Raw genomic sequence first — 16930 nt, 5'->3', positions numbered from 1 at the left:
GAATTCCCTCTGTTTATTCCAACTTTGCTGCTTGCAAGATGTCACTGGGGGGGGGGGGATGCTTTCGCTGGGGGGGGACCCTTTTGCCAGAGTAAAAAATCGTTTCTCTGCCCTGATGGGACAAGGGGGGGGCTGTGGTAGCTGGGGGGGTCACCCAGCACTGGGGTGTAGTGCGGTAGGGGTCCCCTGCTCAGCCTGGTCCTATGGGTGCCCTGTCCCCCGGTGAGACCCCCCACACGCACCCCTGGGTGGTGATGGAGGACCCCCTGCCCTCCCACCTTGGGTCCAGAGGGACGGCAGGGCCCAAGTCCCCTCCCGTGGACACGGGTGGAAATCCAAAGGGAGGGGAAAATCCCATTTATCGCGGCGCAGGGATGCTCAGAGGAAGCGAGGCGGACGGGTGCTGGAGGGCCGGTCCAGCACCGTGGCTGTGCAGCGCATCCCACTCCGCTCCCAGCTCCAAGAAGTTTGGGCCACAGTAGGTACGGGGCGTTTCCAGTCAACGTGTTCTCCAGCTGGGAGCTCTGCTATGGAAAAAACCTGCAACAGGCTTTCCCGGCATCCCGGGAGATGCTTCCCACTGGGCTTTATTGCCTGGAGTAGCAGCAGGCGTAGGAGGATGCTCAGTGAAGGGGATCACAGCCAGCTCCTGGGTGAGCAATGGGACAGAGCCGTGTCCCCAGCCGAAACGTGCCCCGCTGGGTTGTCCTGCCCGCGGGGCTCCTGGATGGGGGGGTCTTGGGCCCACCCTGGTGTGGTGCAGGGTGTGGGGACCCCAGCCTGGCCCCATCCAGGCCTCCGCACGGCCTCGGGGCCGTGGCAGCGCTGCTCTGTGCCACCAGTCCCTGCGGCGAGCAGATGCGCTGGAGGCTCTAGGATTGCGCTCACGGGGTCTGTGGGTACCACATTTGCCACCCACCCCAGGGCCCCCCCCCCAGCACCTGACCCATCCTGGCAGCCGGGAGACGCTGGAAATCCTCTCTGCTCCTGCAAACGCCACATCTGCCAGGGAGACCAGAGAAATCACTCATTGATTTTTTTTTTTTTTTTTCCTCCCTTGCCTGCCTCAACCTGCTGTCTTGGAGGAGATTATTATTTTTTTTTCCCACCCCCCCCCCAAGCCAGCTGGGTGGTCTGCGGGCGGCGGGCGCGGAGGCAGGCTGGCATCTAGCGACTGGCGTCGGTAATACAGAGCAGCCCCCCTCGCTGCCCTGGGCTGCTCCCCAAGGCCTGGGCTGGCCCCAGAAGGATGAACCATATTTTGGATGGCTCTGGTAGGGTCGCTGGAGGATGCCCAGGGGTTTTGGGAGCTCGTTTGGGGATGCATTTGGTGCAGACCGTCTCGGACATGCTGCTGGGGGCTCGCCGGCAGCTTTCTGAGCGTCTCCCTGCTCTGCCATGGTCCCTCGGAGAAGCAGATCCGAAATGCTGGCCTTAAAAGCCGGGTCGCATCCTATCCTCTCCCTGAAAAGGCTGCAGGAGTGTGTCTGCCCAGGTCGGTGGCTCTGCCCCAGCCCCGGGCAGCAGAGATGGTGAAAAAGAGCTTAAAGCAGAGTAAGCGTGTGCTGCCTGCAGAGAGCAAGGGCTTCCCGAGGCAGCCAGGATCTTCCCTGGCTGCCACCCTCCATGAGTGGTTTTCACTCATTAATTTCTCTAATTGCTTTTGGAAATCACAGCAGTGTTTGGCATTGGTAGCATCCCAGTGAGGTGCTGGGGCGAGCGCTGTGCCTCGGGGGTGGCTCATGTGGATCGCCCCCGATTACCGCTCACCATCCCAAATCTAAAGTCCTGCCCAGTGGGTCGAGGGACCCCGCTCTCCTCCAGGAAAACATCTTTCCAGGTGGAAAAAACATAGGATCCACAGCAATACAGTGGGCAGGGAAGGCTCAGGGCCACCCACATGCCATCCATCCCTTACAGACCCCTGGCATCACCCGGACGATGATCCCATGGGGACACACAGGAGCCACAACCTAACCCGGGGGTGTCACTGCTCTCTACCCCTCCCCAGGTCGGCCACGATGGGCTCGGTGGGAGCCGAGCGCTTCAAGGAGCTGAGCCCGGCGGGAACGCCGGAGGGCAACGTGGTGATGAGCTTCAGCTTCGACAGTTACCAGCTGGAGGAGGACGAGCTGCAGCGGGGCAGCCAGGCCAAGGGCATCCTCACCTTCATGGAGCCGGGTGAGGGCAGGCACGGCCCCGACCCGCAGCCAGGAGCAGGGTTCTCTGCTGGATTCCCACCCATTTCCGAACTTCCCGGGACAGGTTTAATAGCCACAAACGGCCTGAAATGCCGTAAAATTGCCTAACGCCTTTTTTCGGACCCGTTTGTACCCACGTGAGCCACCACAGCACGCCGTGGCAGTGGGCTCTGCAGGTTGGCAGGGAGTTGAGGGTTCACACCCTGGCTCTCCCTCAGCCTGCAGCTTCACCCTTCCCAGTGTAGGGCTCAGGGATGCTCCCGGGATTTACCCCAGCCCTGCTCCACATCCGCCTCCACACCCCCCCTCAACCCCTCCTGCACCTTGATTTTGGCTGTTACCTCCACTGCCTGGCTCTCACGTTATTAGACTGCAATTAAAACTCATCAGCCCCCAAAGCCCGGGTGTTTTCCTGCCTCCTGGGTCTCTCGTTGAAATGCCTCTGTTTAGGAAGGAGTTTCTCAGGGCTGGGGCTGTTTGTTTGTAAGATTTGTGGGGCGCTGGGTTGCTTGCTGTGGGTGGGACATCCCCTCATTTGCCATAAAGGATGTGAAAGCGCCGTTCGTTGCCTCTGTGCAGGGGTCTGCTGCAGGTCCCATGGGTGCAGCAGTGCCACCGTCATGTCTTTTTCTCTTTCTTTCCCCTTCTGGGGCAGCTTCTGAGGATCCCGAGCCCCAGGATCGATACCACGGGATTTACTTTGCCATGCTGCTGGCCGGGGTGGGATTTCTCCTGCCGTACAACAGCTTTATCACCGATGTGGACTACCTGCACCATAAATACCCAGGTAGGTCTCCAGCAGCTGCAGCAATTCCTGGCTCCCCCAAACGTGGGGAGAGCTTGGCCCCGCTTCCAGGGGAGCTGGACCGCTGCCATCCCCCATCCCCCGCCTCTCTGCAGGGACCTCCATCGTCTTCGACATGAGCCTCACCTACATCCTGGTGGCCTTGGTGGCCGTCATCCTCAACAACGCGCTGGTGGAGCTGCTGAGCTTGCACACCCGGATCTCTGTGGGTGAGTGGGGGTCCCCGCGCCCCTCGGCGGTGCCGGCCCTGTGCTGTCCCCCCCCCACCCGCCTCCGTCTCCCACCCGCAGGCTATCTCTTCGCCCTGGGGCCCCTGCTCTTTGTCAGCATCTGCGACGTCTGGCTGGAGCTCTTCACCCGCAGGCAAGCCTACGCCATCAACCTGGTCGCTGTCGGGGTGGTGGCCTTCGGCTGCACAGGTATGCGGGCCAGCGGCTGGCAAGCACAGCCCTTCAGATGGGGTGGGAAAACGGCCCCATCCCCAAGAGCCGTGGTCTCCTGGGACAAACCTCTCGCTCCGATTGCTATAAGCTGACCCTCGTGTCCCTGCTCCATCCCCTCCACCTCTGTTCAGGCACCGCAGAACTGGCCAGGGGCACCAGCACCAAGTCGTGCATTGGTCCCCGACACCACCAATGTGGGCTACTGTCACGGTTTTGCTCTCTGAGCCCCCACGGTGGCTTCCCAAGCCCCTGCACCCGTGGCCACTCTTGGTGGGAACAGCCATGGTGGGGCATCCAGGGAGGGTAAACCCCCCCCCCCCCCCGCCCCGCTTTTGGGGCAAGGAGGCTTCGGGCACTGCGGCGGCTATTCAGGAAGGATGCGGCTCCCGGATGGCACAGCAGATGGGCTCCCACCTGGGTTTCTTTCCCCTACCCGGCATTTCGGCTGCAGCAATAATCCCTCCTTCTCCCCTCGGCGCATCTCTCCTGAAGTGCAGCAATCCAGCTTCTACGGCTACACGGGGCTCCTGCCCAAGCGCTACACGCAGGGAGTGATGACGGGCGAGAGTAAGTACCCGCTCTGCTGCCCCGCGTCCACCTCCGGCCGCATGGGCTTGCTCGGGGGGACCCTCCTGCGCCTTCTCCTGGGGTCCCAGTGAGTCACACCCGGGGCCCCACTCTCCCCAGCGCAGCCCAGCCGGGTTGCCAGCAGATCACGGACGCCCCAGGGTGCTCCCCAGCAAACCGGGACGTTTAATGGTTTCTAAAAGTCACTTGCAAGACCCACTGCAGTGCCATGCCAAGCTGGGGTTGGGGATGTCTGCCAGGAGCTGGCTTCATCACCCCAAAATCACCGCTGGTAGCTCCTCCACACCTGGAGGCATCACATCCACACGGTGGGGGGGCTGACGGGGGTCCCTGAGCCGCGAGGTTCAGTGGGACCCGGTGCCGATAGCTCTCCCATGCCACCAGGCACCGCTGGGGTCATCATCTCGCTCAGCCGCATCTTCACCAAGCTGCTGCTGTCAGATGAGAAGGAGAACACGGTCATCTTCTTCTTCATCTCCATTGGCATGGAGCTGACGTGCTTCATCCTCCACCTCCTGGTGAAGCGCACCCGCTTCGTCCGCTACTACACAGCCTGCTCCCACAAGGGTCTCCCCGAGACGCGGGGGGCCGGCGACCGCGGGACAGGCTACCGCGTCCACCACGACGTCACCGCTGAGGATGTCCGATTTGTAAGCCAAGGGTGGGTTTCCCCGCTGGCCCCTGGGTCCCTCTCGCCGCCGGCGCTCAGGACTGGCGTCCCCTCTTCCCCCCACCCAGGAGAACCGGCAGCGGGGGCAGTCGAGCTCCCCCCGGGGCAGCCCTGGCCCCGAAGCTGAGCTGGCTGGCAGCGGCACCTACATGCGCTTTGATGTCCCTCGGCCCAAAATCAAGAGGAGCTGGCCCAGCTTCAGAGGTGGGTGGTGGACAAGCCAACCGGGTGGTTTCGCAGCATTTTGTGGGGCAGAACGAGCGACCGGTGGCCCGGGGCTTTGGGGATGGGTCACCCCTTTCTCAGTGTGCCCAAAACCACGGGGCAATCTCATCTTTGGAAGCTACCCTTGGGGTGCAGGCAAGACTTCCAGGCTCTGCAAGGGGAGGGCTGCGAGTTTTGGCTGAGCTGTGCTGCCTGTCCTTGCCAGACATGCTGCTCCACCGCTACGTCGTGTCCCGGCTCATCTGGGCCTACATGCTCTCCATTGCCATGACCTACTTCATCACGCTGTGCCTCTTTCCCGGGCTGGAGTCGGAGATCCACAACTGCACGCTGGGGGAATGGCTCCCCATCCTCATCATGGCCATCTTCAACCTCTCCGACTTCGTCGGCAAGGTAGGAGAGAGGCCAACACCAGCGCGGTGGGGGGGCCTGCCTCCTTTTTGTGTCCTCTTTCAAAGCCGCTTGGCTCCACCAAGGGTCATCTCCACCCCATGGGTAGCTAACCAGCGCGAGGTAGCTCACTGGCATGGCCGAGGTTGAGCTCCTGCAGCAGTTGGTCTTTCCACCATCTCGTCTCCTCCTCGATGCCCCATTTTGGGCACCGTGTTGCCCCCCCCAGCACGATCTCTGCCCCTCGCTGCAGATCCTGGCTGCCCTGCCCTACGACTGGAGAGGGACCCACCTCCTCGTCTACTCCTGCCTCCGTGTGGTCTTCATCCCCCTCTTCATCATGTGCGTCTACCCCAACGGGAAGCCCACCTTCAGCCACCCCGCCTGGCCCTGCATCTTCTCCCTCCTCATGGGCATCACCAACGGCTACTTCGGCAGCGTCCCCATGATCCTGGCTGCCGGCAAAGTGAGCCCCGAGCAGCGGGAGCTGGCAGGTAAGACCGAACCCTCCTGGGAATCCCATGCAGGGTGGCCAGAGCGCCTTGACACCCTGTGTCCCTTTCCACAGGGAACACCATGACCGTGTCCTACATGACAGGCTTGACGCTGGGCTCGGCTGTGGCGTATTTTGCCTACAGCCTCACCAGTACGTCCCACAGTACCTGTTTCTACACCGAAACCTCCAACGGCTCCTTTACGTCGGGGTACTGAGCCCCGGGGTGGGGCGATGGGGACAAGATGGGACCTGCTTCCCACAGTGGTCCCCACCGCCCCGCTTGGTCCGTGTCCCTCCTCGGGGAGGGAGCCTGGAGCCAGAAAGCTGCCCCAGGGCGGACAGGGACCGGCATCCCGTTGGCATGGGGTTGTGGCATCCCGAAACGGCCCGTGCTGCCCAGCCAGGCGCCACGCAGGGCCACTTCTTGGGGTGACATTCCCCCCAGCCTGGGGGACGGTCCCATTGCTCTTGGGGGGCTCCCCACCAGCGATGTGCAGCTCTCCGGTGGAGGTGTGGGGAGGGTGTCTTCTGTTTGAGCCAAGCCCTTGCCAGGAGGAAGAAAATACTGCCAAATCCCAAAGGGAATAGGACCAGCACTGGGGAGGAGGGTGATGGAGGGCTGGTGAGGAAGAGGAGGAACAAGAGAGGAAGGAATGCTCCTTCAGTCCCTGGTGGCTTTGGGAAGGTGGGTCTTGGCTTTTATTGAGGGTGCTGCAGGTTTCCACCAAGAATGGCTTGAAATCATGATCCCTCCCCTCATACACCAATCGCTGTGTAAAAGACCAAATTCACTTCTGCTGGTTGGAAAAAAAAAAATTTTTTTTTTTTTGGTTGTGTCTTGGTTTTGTCCCCCTAATTGCGAGACGCAGGGTCTTGCCTCCCCCTACCCCATGCTGCCCCGTCACAATGGGGCAGAAAGGGGGGGGTGTCTCTCGAGGCCCCAGCACTGCCACCGCTGAGCTTCAAGATTTAGTGCAAGGGACATAAATGAAGCCGACGCCAAATTAAATGTCTTTGCACCGATACCTGGTCGTTAGCCGTGCCACTGGCACTGGCACGGCCCTGGCACTGCAGGCACTTGGCTGCTGGTGACGGGCTGGGCTGGCAAACACACACAGGGTGATGCCTGCTGCCTGTCCTGTGGGGTCTCGGGGTGCCCCTCGTGCTGCTCCCCATCTCCAGGGTCCCCTCTGTCGCCTGGGGTGGCTGGACCTGTCACCGGGTCCCATCGAACCCGTGCCAGCCTGCAACCTGCTGCTGAAGTGCAACACCTTTACGGGCAGCAAGAGGGAGAGAGAATGGGCTGAGCGGAGCAGAAACCATCTAGAGAAGGAGCAAACAGCAGAGGCTACCGCTTTTTGGGACCAGAGGCACCTCGCTGTGCCAGGAGTCAGGGGGTGGCACCTCCCAAGGAAGCAAAGCCCAAGGGCTGGAAGCAGCAGGAGCAGGAGGAAGAGAGCACCAGGCTTGGGACCCTCAACCCAGCCCCACCAGCACCAGAGGGTCTCGCCATGCCAAGTCCTCGGCTGGTGGAAGTGCAGCTCACACCAAAACGAGCAAATCCAGCGTTTCATCCTCAACACATCGTCCCTGCAGGGCTCGGGGGTACGGGAGCTGCCGTGAGCGTGGTCGCAGGGGAAGGACTCGCACCTCCTGCCCCACAGGTCCCTGTGAGCAGAGACGACTGCTCTGGGGTCCGATCCTGTCCATCGGTGCCACCCCACAGGGGAACTGTAAGACGGACGGGGTCTCCCTGAAAAGCCACGCGACGCCTGGGTTGGGTCTTTCCCCAACCACAAGGCAGGGGCTGAGCCAAAAAGCCATCATTGCCACCAAGGTGGAGAGAAACCCCGCAGTCAGGACAAGCGAGACAAAGAAAGATGCTTCGTTGGGTTGCTTTTTTTCAATTAATTTTTTTTTTTTTTTATGAAAAAAGATCACACGGAGTTCTCCAACAAACAGAATGCCAAAAAAATTTTTAAACAAAACATAAACAAAACAAAACAAAAAAAAAGACAAAAACCTGGCTCTCCTTTCCTCTCGATTGTCTGAAATATCCTTGTGTTCCATAGAAGGCAGTGGGTTTTAAGTGCTTTCTATTTAACATTAGCATAAAATCTCTCTCGCGCGCTCTCTCTCTCTCGCTCTTTAAAATATGCTCACACAATTTGCTTCTAGAAGTACAGTACACTTTGAGCGTGGGGGGTGTGCCTGTTCCCAGATCATTTACAATCACAATCCAACAGGAAATAAAAAATAATATTCTAAACGTCAGACTGTGTTCATTTCTGTCGTTGTTTTTTTTCTTTTTTTTATAATTTCATAATTTTTTTCACAGTTTTAAAAAGTTTATATTTATATATATATATTTATATTTATATTTATAATTAAAAAGTTGAATCCATTTAAAGACTTATAATACAGGAGGGCTAAAGAGTCTTTTGGTACATTAAAACTGTACAGGCTAGAACCGTCACTATCCGCTGCGCCGAGGCACTGGTGGCCTGGGTTGGAGATGGTACGAGCTCAGCACCATGTGGTTCATTAAAGGACGAGGGGTAACTTTGCAGGGGCGTCCCTCTCCCCTGAGCCCCGGCCTCCAGTCTCTGGTACGCAGCCGGTACCAGGGCGGATAGTTTCCAATCTGTCCTTGTCTTAAGCGTCTCCCCACCGGAGCCTGGGCCGTCACTCCCGGCCGAGCCGGGCCCCGCTCCGTGTCCTAGCAATCTGTAGTGCGAGTCGGTAGTTGCAAAGATCAGTGCGTCTCTTGGAGGTTTTTTTTTTTTAAGTGCAAGGATGTTGCATCGTTGCGTGGTTCTCCTCCGGCGTCCCCTCTGGCCAGGTGCATCCCTGGTGCGGCAGCGGTGATGCCACGGCTCCGGCGTGTGCCCACGAGACAGTGGGTCAGCTCCGCAGAGGGAGTGAGGAGGCAATGGTGGCGGCTCTCTGGGAGCCGTGGGGAGTTTGGCCGGCTGGATGGAGCAAGATGAACGGTCCCCTCCCTGAGCCCAAGGTGGCAGTGGGGCTCTGGCTGTGGAAATGCCGCAGGCGGGCATGGCCGGGCTTCACACTCTATCCCCATTCCCTTCAAATGATGGGCAAGGGCTTTCCAGCAGCTCCACGTCTCTGCTCAGGCAAGGCATGGGGGGTAAAACCGGGCGAGGGATGCCAAAATCCAACGGCCTGTGGTCTCCTCTGCTCCAAGCACCGAGCAGCAGCTTTTCCCAGTCATCTCCTGCCCCCTTTCACTGCACACTCCAAGACGAGTTCTTTGTTCGCCAAGTGTCACCCCCTCACCCTGCGCTTGCTCCCCCCGGCACCTTTCCTGGGCAGAAGGGACACAGAGCAACAGGGAAAGTGGGTTCAGACTGTTTGTTCGAGGCAGTGGGAAGGCAGCATCCCAGACTGGATGTTGGCTCGTCTTCCACACGACTCCTCCCAGCCCAGAGGACTTCTGCTGCCATCTCCGTGCTGGGGCCAGCTCTGCCCCTTTGTGCTCCACGCTGCTGGCCAGGGGCCTCCAGGGAAAGGGAACCGCAAAAAGGCGCTGAGAGGATCGAGACGAGACGCTGAGAGAGACTCATCTCCTTTCTCTTTCACCCTGTCCTTCCTAAAGGGTCATGCGAAACTAAGCAGGAAAGGGAATATAAGGACGGAGAGGAGCGTACGCAGAAGGCTAGCGGCTGTCCTTCCACGTACGTGCGGCTGCCGAGTTACTGATGGGGGCAAATGACACAAAAGGGATCCCTCCTGCCGGGGGGTCCCGCTGGTGAAATGATCACGAGACCCATGTGCTTTCCTGGACCAAAAGGAGGAAGGGAGAAGTTGGTCAGTGTCACCTTACTTAAAGCCACTTCCAGAAGAGCCTTGGGGTTCAAGCACCACCACCACCACCCCCCAATGGCATCTTCCTCAAGTCCTGTAACTGTTTCCCCAACCCCTTTCTTCAGCCCTCTCCTTCCTCCTCGTGTCTCTCGCGCTCTCCTGTCTGTAGTGTGACACAGAAGTCATGAGCATTGAAAGAAACAATCATGTCGTCTGAACAGGCACGTCCTCAGGTTTGTCCCGTCCCTTCCCAGGGGGTGGCACGTGTCCCCTGGGCGGTCAGCAGATGACAGGGACCCCGTCGGTGTTGAAGATCATGCCCGTAGTGGGCTCGTAGGTCCCTGCAAGGTAGTAGAGGTCCTCACTGTCTTGATATTTCTTCGTCTTTAGCATCTGCTCATATTGATCCAGACCAACAACAAGACACTTGTGTGAGATGGTCTGGACATCGTTTTCATCCACGTGAGAGGACTGGTAGAGGGCTCGCTGCATTACAGGAACAGAAGGAGGGAGACAGAAAGAAAAGGAGCAATTAGATCTCACAGCATTTACAGCATCATCTTCAATAGGCAGGAAAAACGTCCACCACAACTGGCCAGGGCTTGTGCTCACACTCGAGCAGAACACCCCACTCATCTCCACTGTCAGCTCAGGGGACGGACACTGGGAATCTGCACAGGCCCCTGGGCAGCGCGGACACAATCCATCCAGTGCACTAAACCCGAGCCCTCACTTTCACTCAGCTCCCACTGATGGGAATGCTGTGACTGTCAAGTGCACAGACAGGCGAATACGGAGGCCAGGAGGTTGTCATCCTCACTTCAAAGATGCAAATGCAAAGACGGGTGCTGGATACCAGCCCTCTTTTCCTCCCAACACCAGCAGCTACTCCCACCCTCCCAGAAACACCCATCCAAAGTCCTGGGTGCTGCGGACTCAGCAGCTGAGGCAAAAAGCAAGAGCCAGAGAAGCTCATGGGGCATTTCCCCAGCAGCATTTGTTACAGAGTCCCCCACATCCCCTTCCAGCCCTCCCCCAGCCTCACCAACCTCCATAAAGTCCTTCCTCTGGTTGGATGCCTGCAAAGCTGTGGACAGACTCCTGCCCGATTTCTGATCCCAGCGCTGTGCCCAAGAGGAAGAAAAAACAGAAAGGAAAAGCACGTGAATTAGTTGTTTTTCCATGCTATCACCTCCTGCCCACCACACGTGCCTTTACAACCTCAACCCCTGTCCACAGCCACTGGTAATAAATACTAAGAGCCTACTGTAAACCACACTGCACACATGTGCAGAATTCAGTGTTTCTGAGCACCAGGCCAGTCATTCTTACACGTAAAACTTGATCTGGCTCTTGACACTCTTTGGACTGACACAAAAGTCTTTTATTTCCTACTACGATAAAACCCACCCTTCCCCTGCTCAAGGGTTAAACACCAGGCTTCTCCACACCACAGGCAGACCCCAAAACGTGAAACGATGAGGCCACCCCCATTACGGTACCAGTAACAAACTGGGCCATGGGTGTTTTCCTCATCCTGGGAAACAAAAGGAAACAAGAAGCTTTGCAGCCCTCTTGGCAAAGGAGACCAGCCTACCTTGCCTTCGTTGAGTTTCTTCCCAGGGTTGGTTTCTTCTGGGTGATAAAACCATTTGACTCGGACCACCATGTTGTTCCCCCATGACTCCCACATGCTCTGGATCCGGCCAATGTAGGGCAGGTTGGGGCGGCCAGCTGAGAGGAAGACTGCACAGTCTCCGATGCGGATTATCTCCTTGCCCCGGACGATGGCCTTGTAGAAGAGCTTCCTGGCCTTCCCTTTCATTCCTCGTCTCTGCCAAGAGAGGATCGCGCAGGTGAGCAGCCAGGGATCACCCAGGTTTTCCCCACCCACCACTGCTTACCTTGTCCCACATCCCACCCTTCGCTGTCGGCAGAGCCACAGCATCCACAGGCATTCCCACAGAAAACAGGGCAGAGTGACACGCCATGCAGGATGGCTCCCCCAGACACAGCAAATGCCAACCCCAATCTCCTTGCAAACTGGAGACCTTGGCTGGGGACACACCATGCCACCAGAGTTTCACCACCCCAGGAGAAGGCAAAGGGCATGGGTAAAAGGCACCACGAGGCAAATGCCAGTGCCAAGCACTACGGAGTGGTGGGAGAGGCTCTGTTTACCTGTGTGGGTTTCCCAAACCACTTCCACAGCTGTCGTGCAGGGAGGAAAGCAGCAATCTTGGGCCTGTTCTCCACTGACGGCAGCCGCTGGCGCTTGGCCAGCTCCTTGGTGGTGGGCAGGTGGATGCCCTCGCGCTTTTTGGGCCTGCTCTTGTTGCCGCTCTGCTGCGGTGCCGGCTGTTGCACCGGCTGCTGCGCCGGCTGTTTCTGGCTCTGGGGGTGGGAGGATGCGCGGGATTTCCCTGCCTGTTTGGTTTGCTTGGGTGGGAGGGTTTGCTGCACTGAGGAACTTGGCTGGGCCTCAGCTACTTCGTCATCAGAGCTACAGGAGGAGTCTTCATCCGTAGTGGAGGAGGAAGAAGAGCTGGAGCTCGATGAAGAAGAAGTCGATGAGGCCGAGGAAGAAGAGGAAGAGGAGGATGAAGACGAGCTGCTGCTAGAAGAGGAAGAGGAGGAGGAATTGGAGGAAGACAGAGGGGTGGATGCTCTCGAGCTGGCTGAGCTGCTGTCCTGGGCCTCCCCTCGGTTCTTCTCAGCCTCCTCTTCTCCCTCTGACTCCGAGCTGCTGTCGCTGCTGTTGCTCTCAGACTCCTCCACGGCTGCTGGAGCTGCTGCCTTTTCTTCCTGGTCCTTCGAAGCAGTGAGGCTCTCCGCTGAGCCATCAAACTTTCCTCCGAAGCTGGTAGGGGAAGGGTCTCCCTCAGCTGCTTTGGCTCGGGAAGATTTCTGCTTGCCCTCCGCACCCACTGCAGGGGGATAGCCCAGCCCCAAGAGACTCTTGCTGTCTCTGCGACTGGCCAGGTTCGAGTCCTCCAGCATCCTCATCGCCTCCTTCATCTTCTTTGTCTTTGGAGACATCACGCCCTCATGGTCCAGCTTGATCAGGATTTCGTTGTCATGCTTCCTCTGAGCCTTGACCATGGTACCAAACTCCTGTGTCTCTTCTGTGGGCCGCCCTTTCTTGGCCTTGGTTTTTGACGCCGAAGCATCGCTAGAGCCGAAGGCCGCCAGTGTCCCTGGGAGGTCGCTGTAGGGTTCCGTGCCAAGGATGCTGCCGAACACAGCGGGCTGGTAAGTGGGTTGCGGGGGACTATGCAGCTTAGTGGAGATCTTCATTTTGCTGGCTTTAGACCTCTTTTCCTCTGTGGGGGCAGGAGAGCCTCCAGTTGGCAGCGGTTGTGATTTTCGTGACCCCTTCATGCTTGGCTTGCCCAAGCAAGCTGGCTTCTCTGGGACTGAAGAGGTAACAGGTGAAGACTCAACCTGATCCTTCTCTTCTGGCAAGGCAGCCTCTTCTGCATAGGGGAGGAAACACAAAGGCATGATGGTATCCATCCAGATAGGCTTTACTAACTCAGACACAACCAGACACCAGTGCTGACCAGTCTCTGGCCAAGGGTGGCTTGTTCCTGACTGCTTAAGTATCCCCAAAGAGGCACAGGTCCTCACTGAACAGCCTTACTAAGCAGCCTGGCCTGATGCCATCACCTGTGAGTAGCTGATGAGCAATGCCCAGCGATGCTGCTTCAACTGCAGGGGAATCAAACTGCAGACCTCCCACATCTCTGGCCCTACTGATGGCTGCTGAGATGCTCAGCTAAAAAAGGGACCCTGCTCTGCAGCCTTGACTGACAGGAGGAAGCTCTCACAGCACAAGCCAGCTTCTGAGCCAGCCTCCTGCAAACTAGCCACAGCAGAGCGAGCTGATGCATGGAGGCTCTGCACTCAAGCAGTGCATCCATTCCCCTCCAAATCTTGTGCCAAACAACAGCTCTAATGTGGGGAGAGCAGTGGGAAACTGTGCAAGGACTCTCTCAACTCCAGGTCTGGCAGGGGTGATAACCTACCAGCTTTCGCCTTGACACTTGGTTTTCTTCCTCGCCCTTTGCCCTTTGAGACAGGCTCCTCTGACCCCAGTGTAGCTCCCTCTTTTCCTTCTCCAGTGTCTTTGCTGGATTTACGGCTACGGCGCTTGGTGCTGGGTACCAAAAGGGCTGGGGAAGGCTCAGCACCTGGAATAGGTCAAAGACACAGTCAAATGCAGTCAGATAACACATGAAACAGAGATGCAATACAGGGAACATATCTCTACCAATTCTGCAATAAGGACCGGGCCTTTTTTCCCTGTGGGTTATATCCCACACCAGCTCTGCATGCCCATAATTGATGGTGCAATCTTTGTGATTGCAAGTCTGTGAACTCATCCCAAAATCTCAGAGGCAGGTGGACCAAAACTCCCTACTTTTCACAGTGGGAAGTGTCATGCAAAAAAACTGAACAGCAAGACTCACACTGGATCTTGTAGTCAGGTGGGAGAAGCCGAATGTGAGACAGCGGGATACGTCCTGTGTCCCCATCATCAAACTCTACTGTGATGAGATCACCATCTTCCTCCAGATCCAGGGCTCCTATTGGGGGAGCAGAAGATGGGATTAGGGACAAACATCAGAGTACAACCCCCTTGTCAAGGAAGTGGGGACGTGGGGGAAGACAGGGATCCTGCACCAGCTCCAAAGTATCCCGTCCTCACCTTTCCTAGGCTGTGCAGGGAGAGCACAGAAGACTCAGTCTGCAACAGAAAGTCCCTGATAATACTAAACCAGCCCACCCAGTGTAAAATTTCCCAGTCCGCAGCACTGCTCCAGAACATAACAACCATTCCAGTTTGACTTCCCACCTCTTTCCCCTATTTTCCTCTATTCTTGCAGAAATTAATCTCTCTGTTTTCACTGCAATATGTTTTTTTTTTTGACCTGCATTTTGTAACTACTCTTAGCAATCACAAGCTGGTGCTTTTCACCTTCTCTCCAAGAGAAGTAAGCCGTGTTCCCACCCTCTCTTCTTGCATCAGCATCACTGGTCTATAACTCGTAAGTAATTCTTCCCTTATACACATGTAGTGTGACCAAGAGCCCAAAAGCAAGACCAGTCATGGTAGAATTGTCCAGGGCTCTTCACTGGCTTTTTAACGGGACCAGATGGGAGAGGTGATCAGAAGCAAAGCTATGAGAGTGCAGGTGATTTAGAAACCTCCACAACCTCAGATATCTTTGGTGCCTGGAGTTAATTGTGACTTTTTGATGCGTGTTAAATTTCTCTGATATTTTAAGCTCCTAAATTGCTCAGACCTCTTCCTATGAGAGCACACCTCCTGGACTAACAGGATGTTACTAAACCAGCATCATGACTGAGTTGGGCATGACCTGGAGAAGAGGAATGGGCCAGGCTCTGACCTCCAGGATACTCACAGCACCCTTCAGGTGCTTCCCCAGACAAGCCTGACATCCCTCAGGACACGTAGGACTGAGACATCCCTTGTTCACAGCACAGAGCAGCCAGGGTGTCCTTACCTCGGACAACTGTCCCTGGGTAGAGGCAGCGGTACTGCTGGCTCCAGTAGGCTGCAATCCTCGTGCCCTCGGGCAGGAATCGCACTGAAGGTGGTTTCACATCGATGATCTGCTCGGGGCAAGAGGAAGGCAATTACTGATGTTCCTGGAACCAGCACAGACCATCCCACCACACTTGGTGTGTAGCAAAGCAGCTCTGGAGAAGGCAAGGGACAGCTTCTTTGCTGCTCACAGGGCAGCATGAAGGACTATCCCTGCTGGCATACAGGTCTAGTGCCCACTGCCAGTGGCGGAGCTCAGCCATGGGGCAGCGACCCACACCAAGAGGAGCTCTGCCCAGGCTGGCCACAGAGGAGAGACCAGGGCATCCCTGCAGCCCCAGCTGGGGGAGGAGGAGGCTAGCTGGAAGTGTCCTCCACTCCAAAACAGGGCTCAGGCACCAAGAACAGGCACCCTTTGGCCTCACATACCGCTTCCTGCAAGAGCTGCTCCAGGCAGTAAATGTGGGGACGGTTTCCCCTCTCGCCTTCCACCACTACACGGTATCTGAAACACAAAGGCCAGGTCAGACACGGCACATGGAAGACATCACCCCAACCAGGTTAACACCTCCCTCTGAGTCGTACCACCAGTATATTTGAGAGCATTTAATGAGAGGTAATTGGATTTTCCTCAGCACTGATAAACCAGAGTGAACTCTCCTTCCCTCCCTGCCAGACTCTGTCAGTCTCTCTCCAGCCAGCTCTACACAACCCCCAAATTGACCCCTGCATCAGCTACATCCCCATTCACCACCAGAGCCTAGGTGGATACAGTAGCCTCTCAACTCACATGTCTGGTGAATGCACTGTCTTGACATGCCCGGCATAGAGCAGCTTGTCATCCATGGGGATGAGGACACGCAGACCATCTTTCAGCTCATCCTTGTCAATTATGCAGGAGCGGGGAGCTGTGAGGTGTTGGAGCAAGGTGGGGATTAGAGAGCACCATAAATGAAAAAGCAACAGCAAGGGGAGAAGGAAAGCTCATACTCCCAGCATCACCCTCCCCTAGGAAAAGGCCAGTAAGCCCTTTGCAGAAAGGGCTCTCTCTCTGGCTAGCTCCTGGCACAGAAACATTTTGCCCTGTTGGCAATAATAAAAAAGTCCTCCCTCTTGGTAATAATAATAATAATATACCAGTAAATGAAAATAGGGAAGCTCAGAGAGTGGGCTTCATTGAGATGTCACAGTGGGCCACTCTGATAATGCTTGGCTTTGGCAAGCCAAACGGACTGGAAAAGTGGTATCTCCACCCCAAGGACTCATGGCTTCGGATGAGGAACATGTGAAAGCAGCACAGTCCTCTTCTGAGCAGCCCTAGGAAACTCGCCCAGCTCCTCTACCTGTACAATTAGGTCCCCAGCCCCTCCTGCCCTCACCTGGTGTGGGAGGTCGCTCAACCAGCATGCTTAGTGGGATGTTCTCATCCTCTGAGAAGCTGCTGTCTTGGTTGGGTTCAAAATCCTCCTCTGCTGCCATGCTCTCCATGAGCTTGCTGACAGCTCCTCCTTTCCCTCGGTTCTGCACGAGAGCAAGCAGCACATCAGCTGGATGACAACAGGCAATGGTCTGATCCCATCTCACCTTTCTCCAGCAACAAATAACCTCAAGATACTGGGACCAACTTGTCTCCATCCTCAGAAATGTTAATCGCACAGAGAGTTAAGTGGATGTACCCCAACTTGCTTTTTGGTTGAACAAAGACCTTTGCTTTT

The 16930-nt window shown here is 56.8% G+C and overlaps 2 protein-coding genes across 8 annotated transcripts in view; one reads left to right on the top strand and one right to left on the bottom strand.

Moving 5' to 3' along the window:
• The first annotated feature begins 1160 nt into the window (after window positions 1–1160).
• On the top strand, window positions 1161–7721 carry SLC29A4 (solute carrier family 29 member 4). 2 transcript variants are annotated; one of them, XM_075058741.1, is made up of 11 exons: window positions 1161–1183; window positions 2012–2181; window positions 2857–2988; window positions 3102–3215; window positions 3297–3425; window positions 3942–4016; window positions 4422–4687; window positions 4776–4911; window positions 5138–5325; window positions 5576–5816; window positions 5891–7721. In XM_075058741.1, exons 2-11 carry the CDS (start codon window positions 2022–2024, stop codon window positions 6031–6033), a joined length of 1584 nt encoding a protein of 527 aa, XP_074914842.1. In that variant the 5' UTR covers window positions 1161–1183; window positions 2012–2021; the 3' UTR covers window positions 6034–7721. The 2 variants fall into 2 exon arrangements, with proteins under 2 accessions (XP_074914842.1, XP_074914843.1); XM_075058742.1 differs by lacking the exon at window positions 1161–1183 and having other exon boundaries at window positions 2022–2181; window positions 3334–3425; window positions 3947–4016.
• Window positions 7703–16930, bottom strand: part of TNRC18 (trinucleotide repeat containing 18) — a 59475-nt gene continuing 50247 nt past the window's right edge. For all 6 annotated transcript variants that reach the window (XM_075058739.1, XM_075058740.1, XM_075058734.1 and 3 more), the window contains 10 exons: window positions 16595–16736; window positions 16006–16123; window positions 15645–15720; window positions 15175–15283; window positions 14116–14232; window positions 13672–13836; window positions 11825–13119; window positions 11241–11477; window positions 10693–10767; window positions 7703–10129 (listed from right to left, as the gene is read on the bottom strand). In XM_075058739.1, the coding sequence (XP_074914840.1) occupies window positions 9923–10129; window positions 10693–10767; window positions 11241–11477; window positions 11825–13119; window positions 13672–13836; window positions 14116–14232; window positions 15175–15283; window positions 15645–15720; window positions 16006–16123; window positions 16595–16736 (2541 nt within the window). In that variant the 3' untranslated portion in view covers window positions 7703–9922. The remainder of the gene's footprint in view (window positions 10130–10692; window positions 10768–11240; window positions 11478–11824; window positions 13120–13671; window positions 13837–14115; window positions 14233–15174; window positions 15284–15644; window positions 15721–16005; window positions 16124–16594; window positions 16737–16930) is intronic.

The sequence above is a fragment of the Buteo buteo genome, chromosome 27 (genome assembly GCF_964188355.1).
Source record: "Buteo buteo chromosome 27, bButBut1.hap1.1, whole genome shotgun sequence".
Classification (NCBI taxonomy): Eukaryota; Metazoa; Chordata; class Aves; order Accipitriformes; family Accipitridae; genus Buteo; species Buteo buteo.
This window is presented reverse-complemented; position numbering and strand designations above follow the sequence as displayed.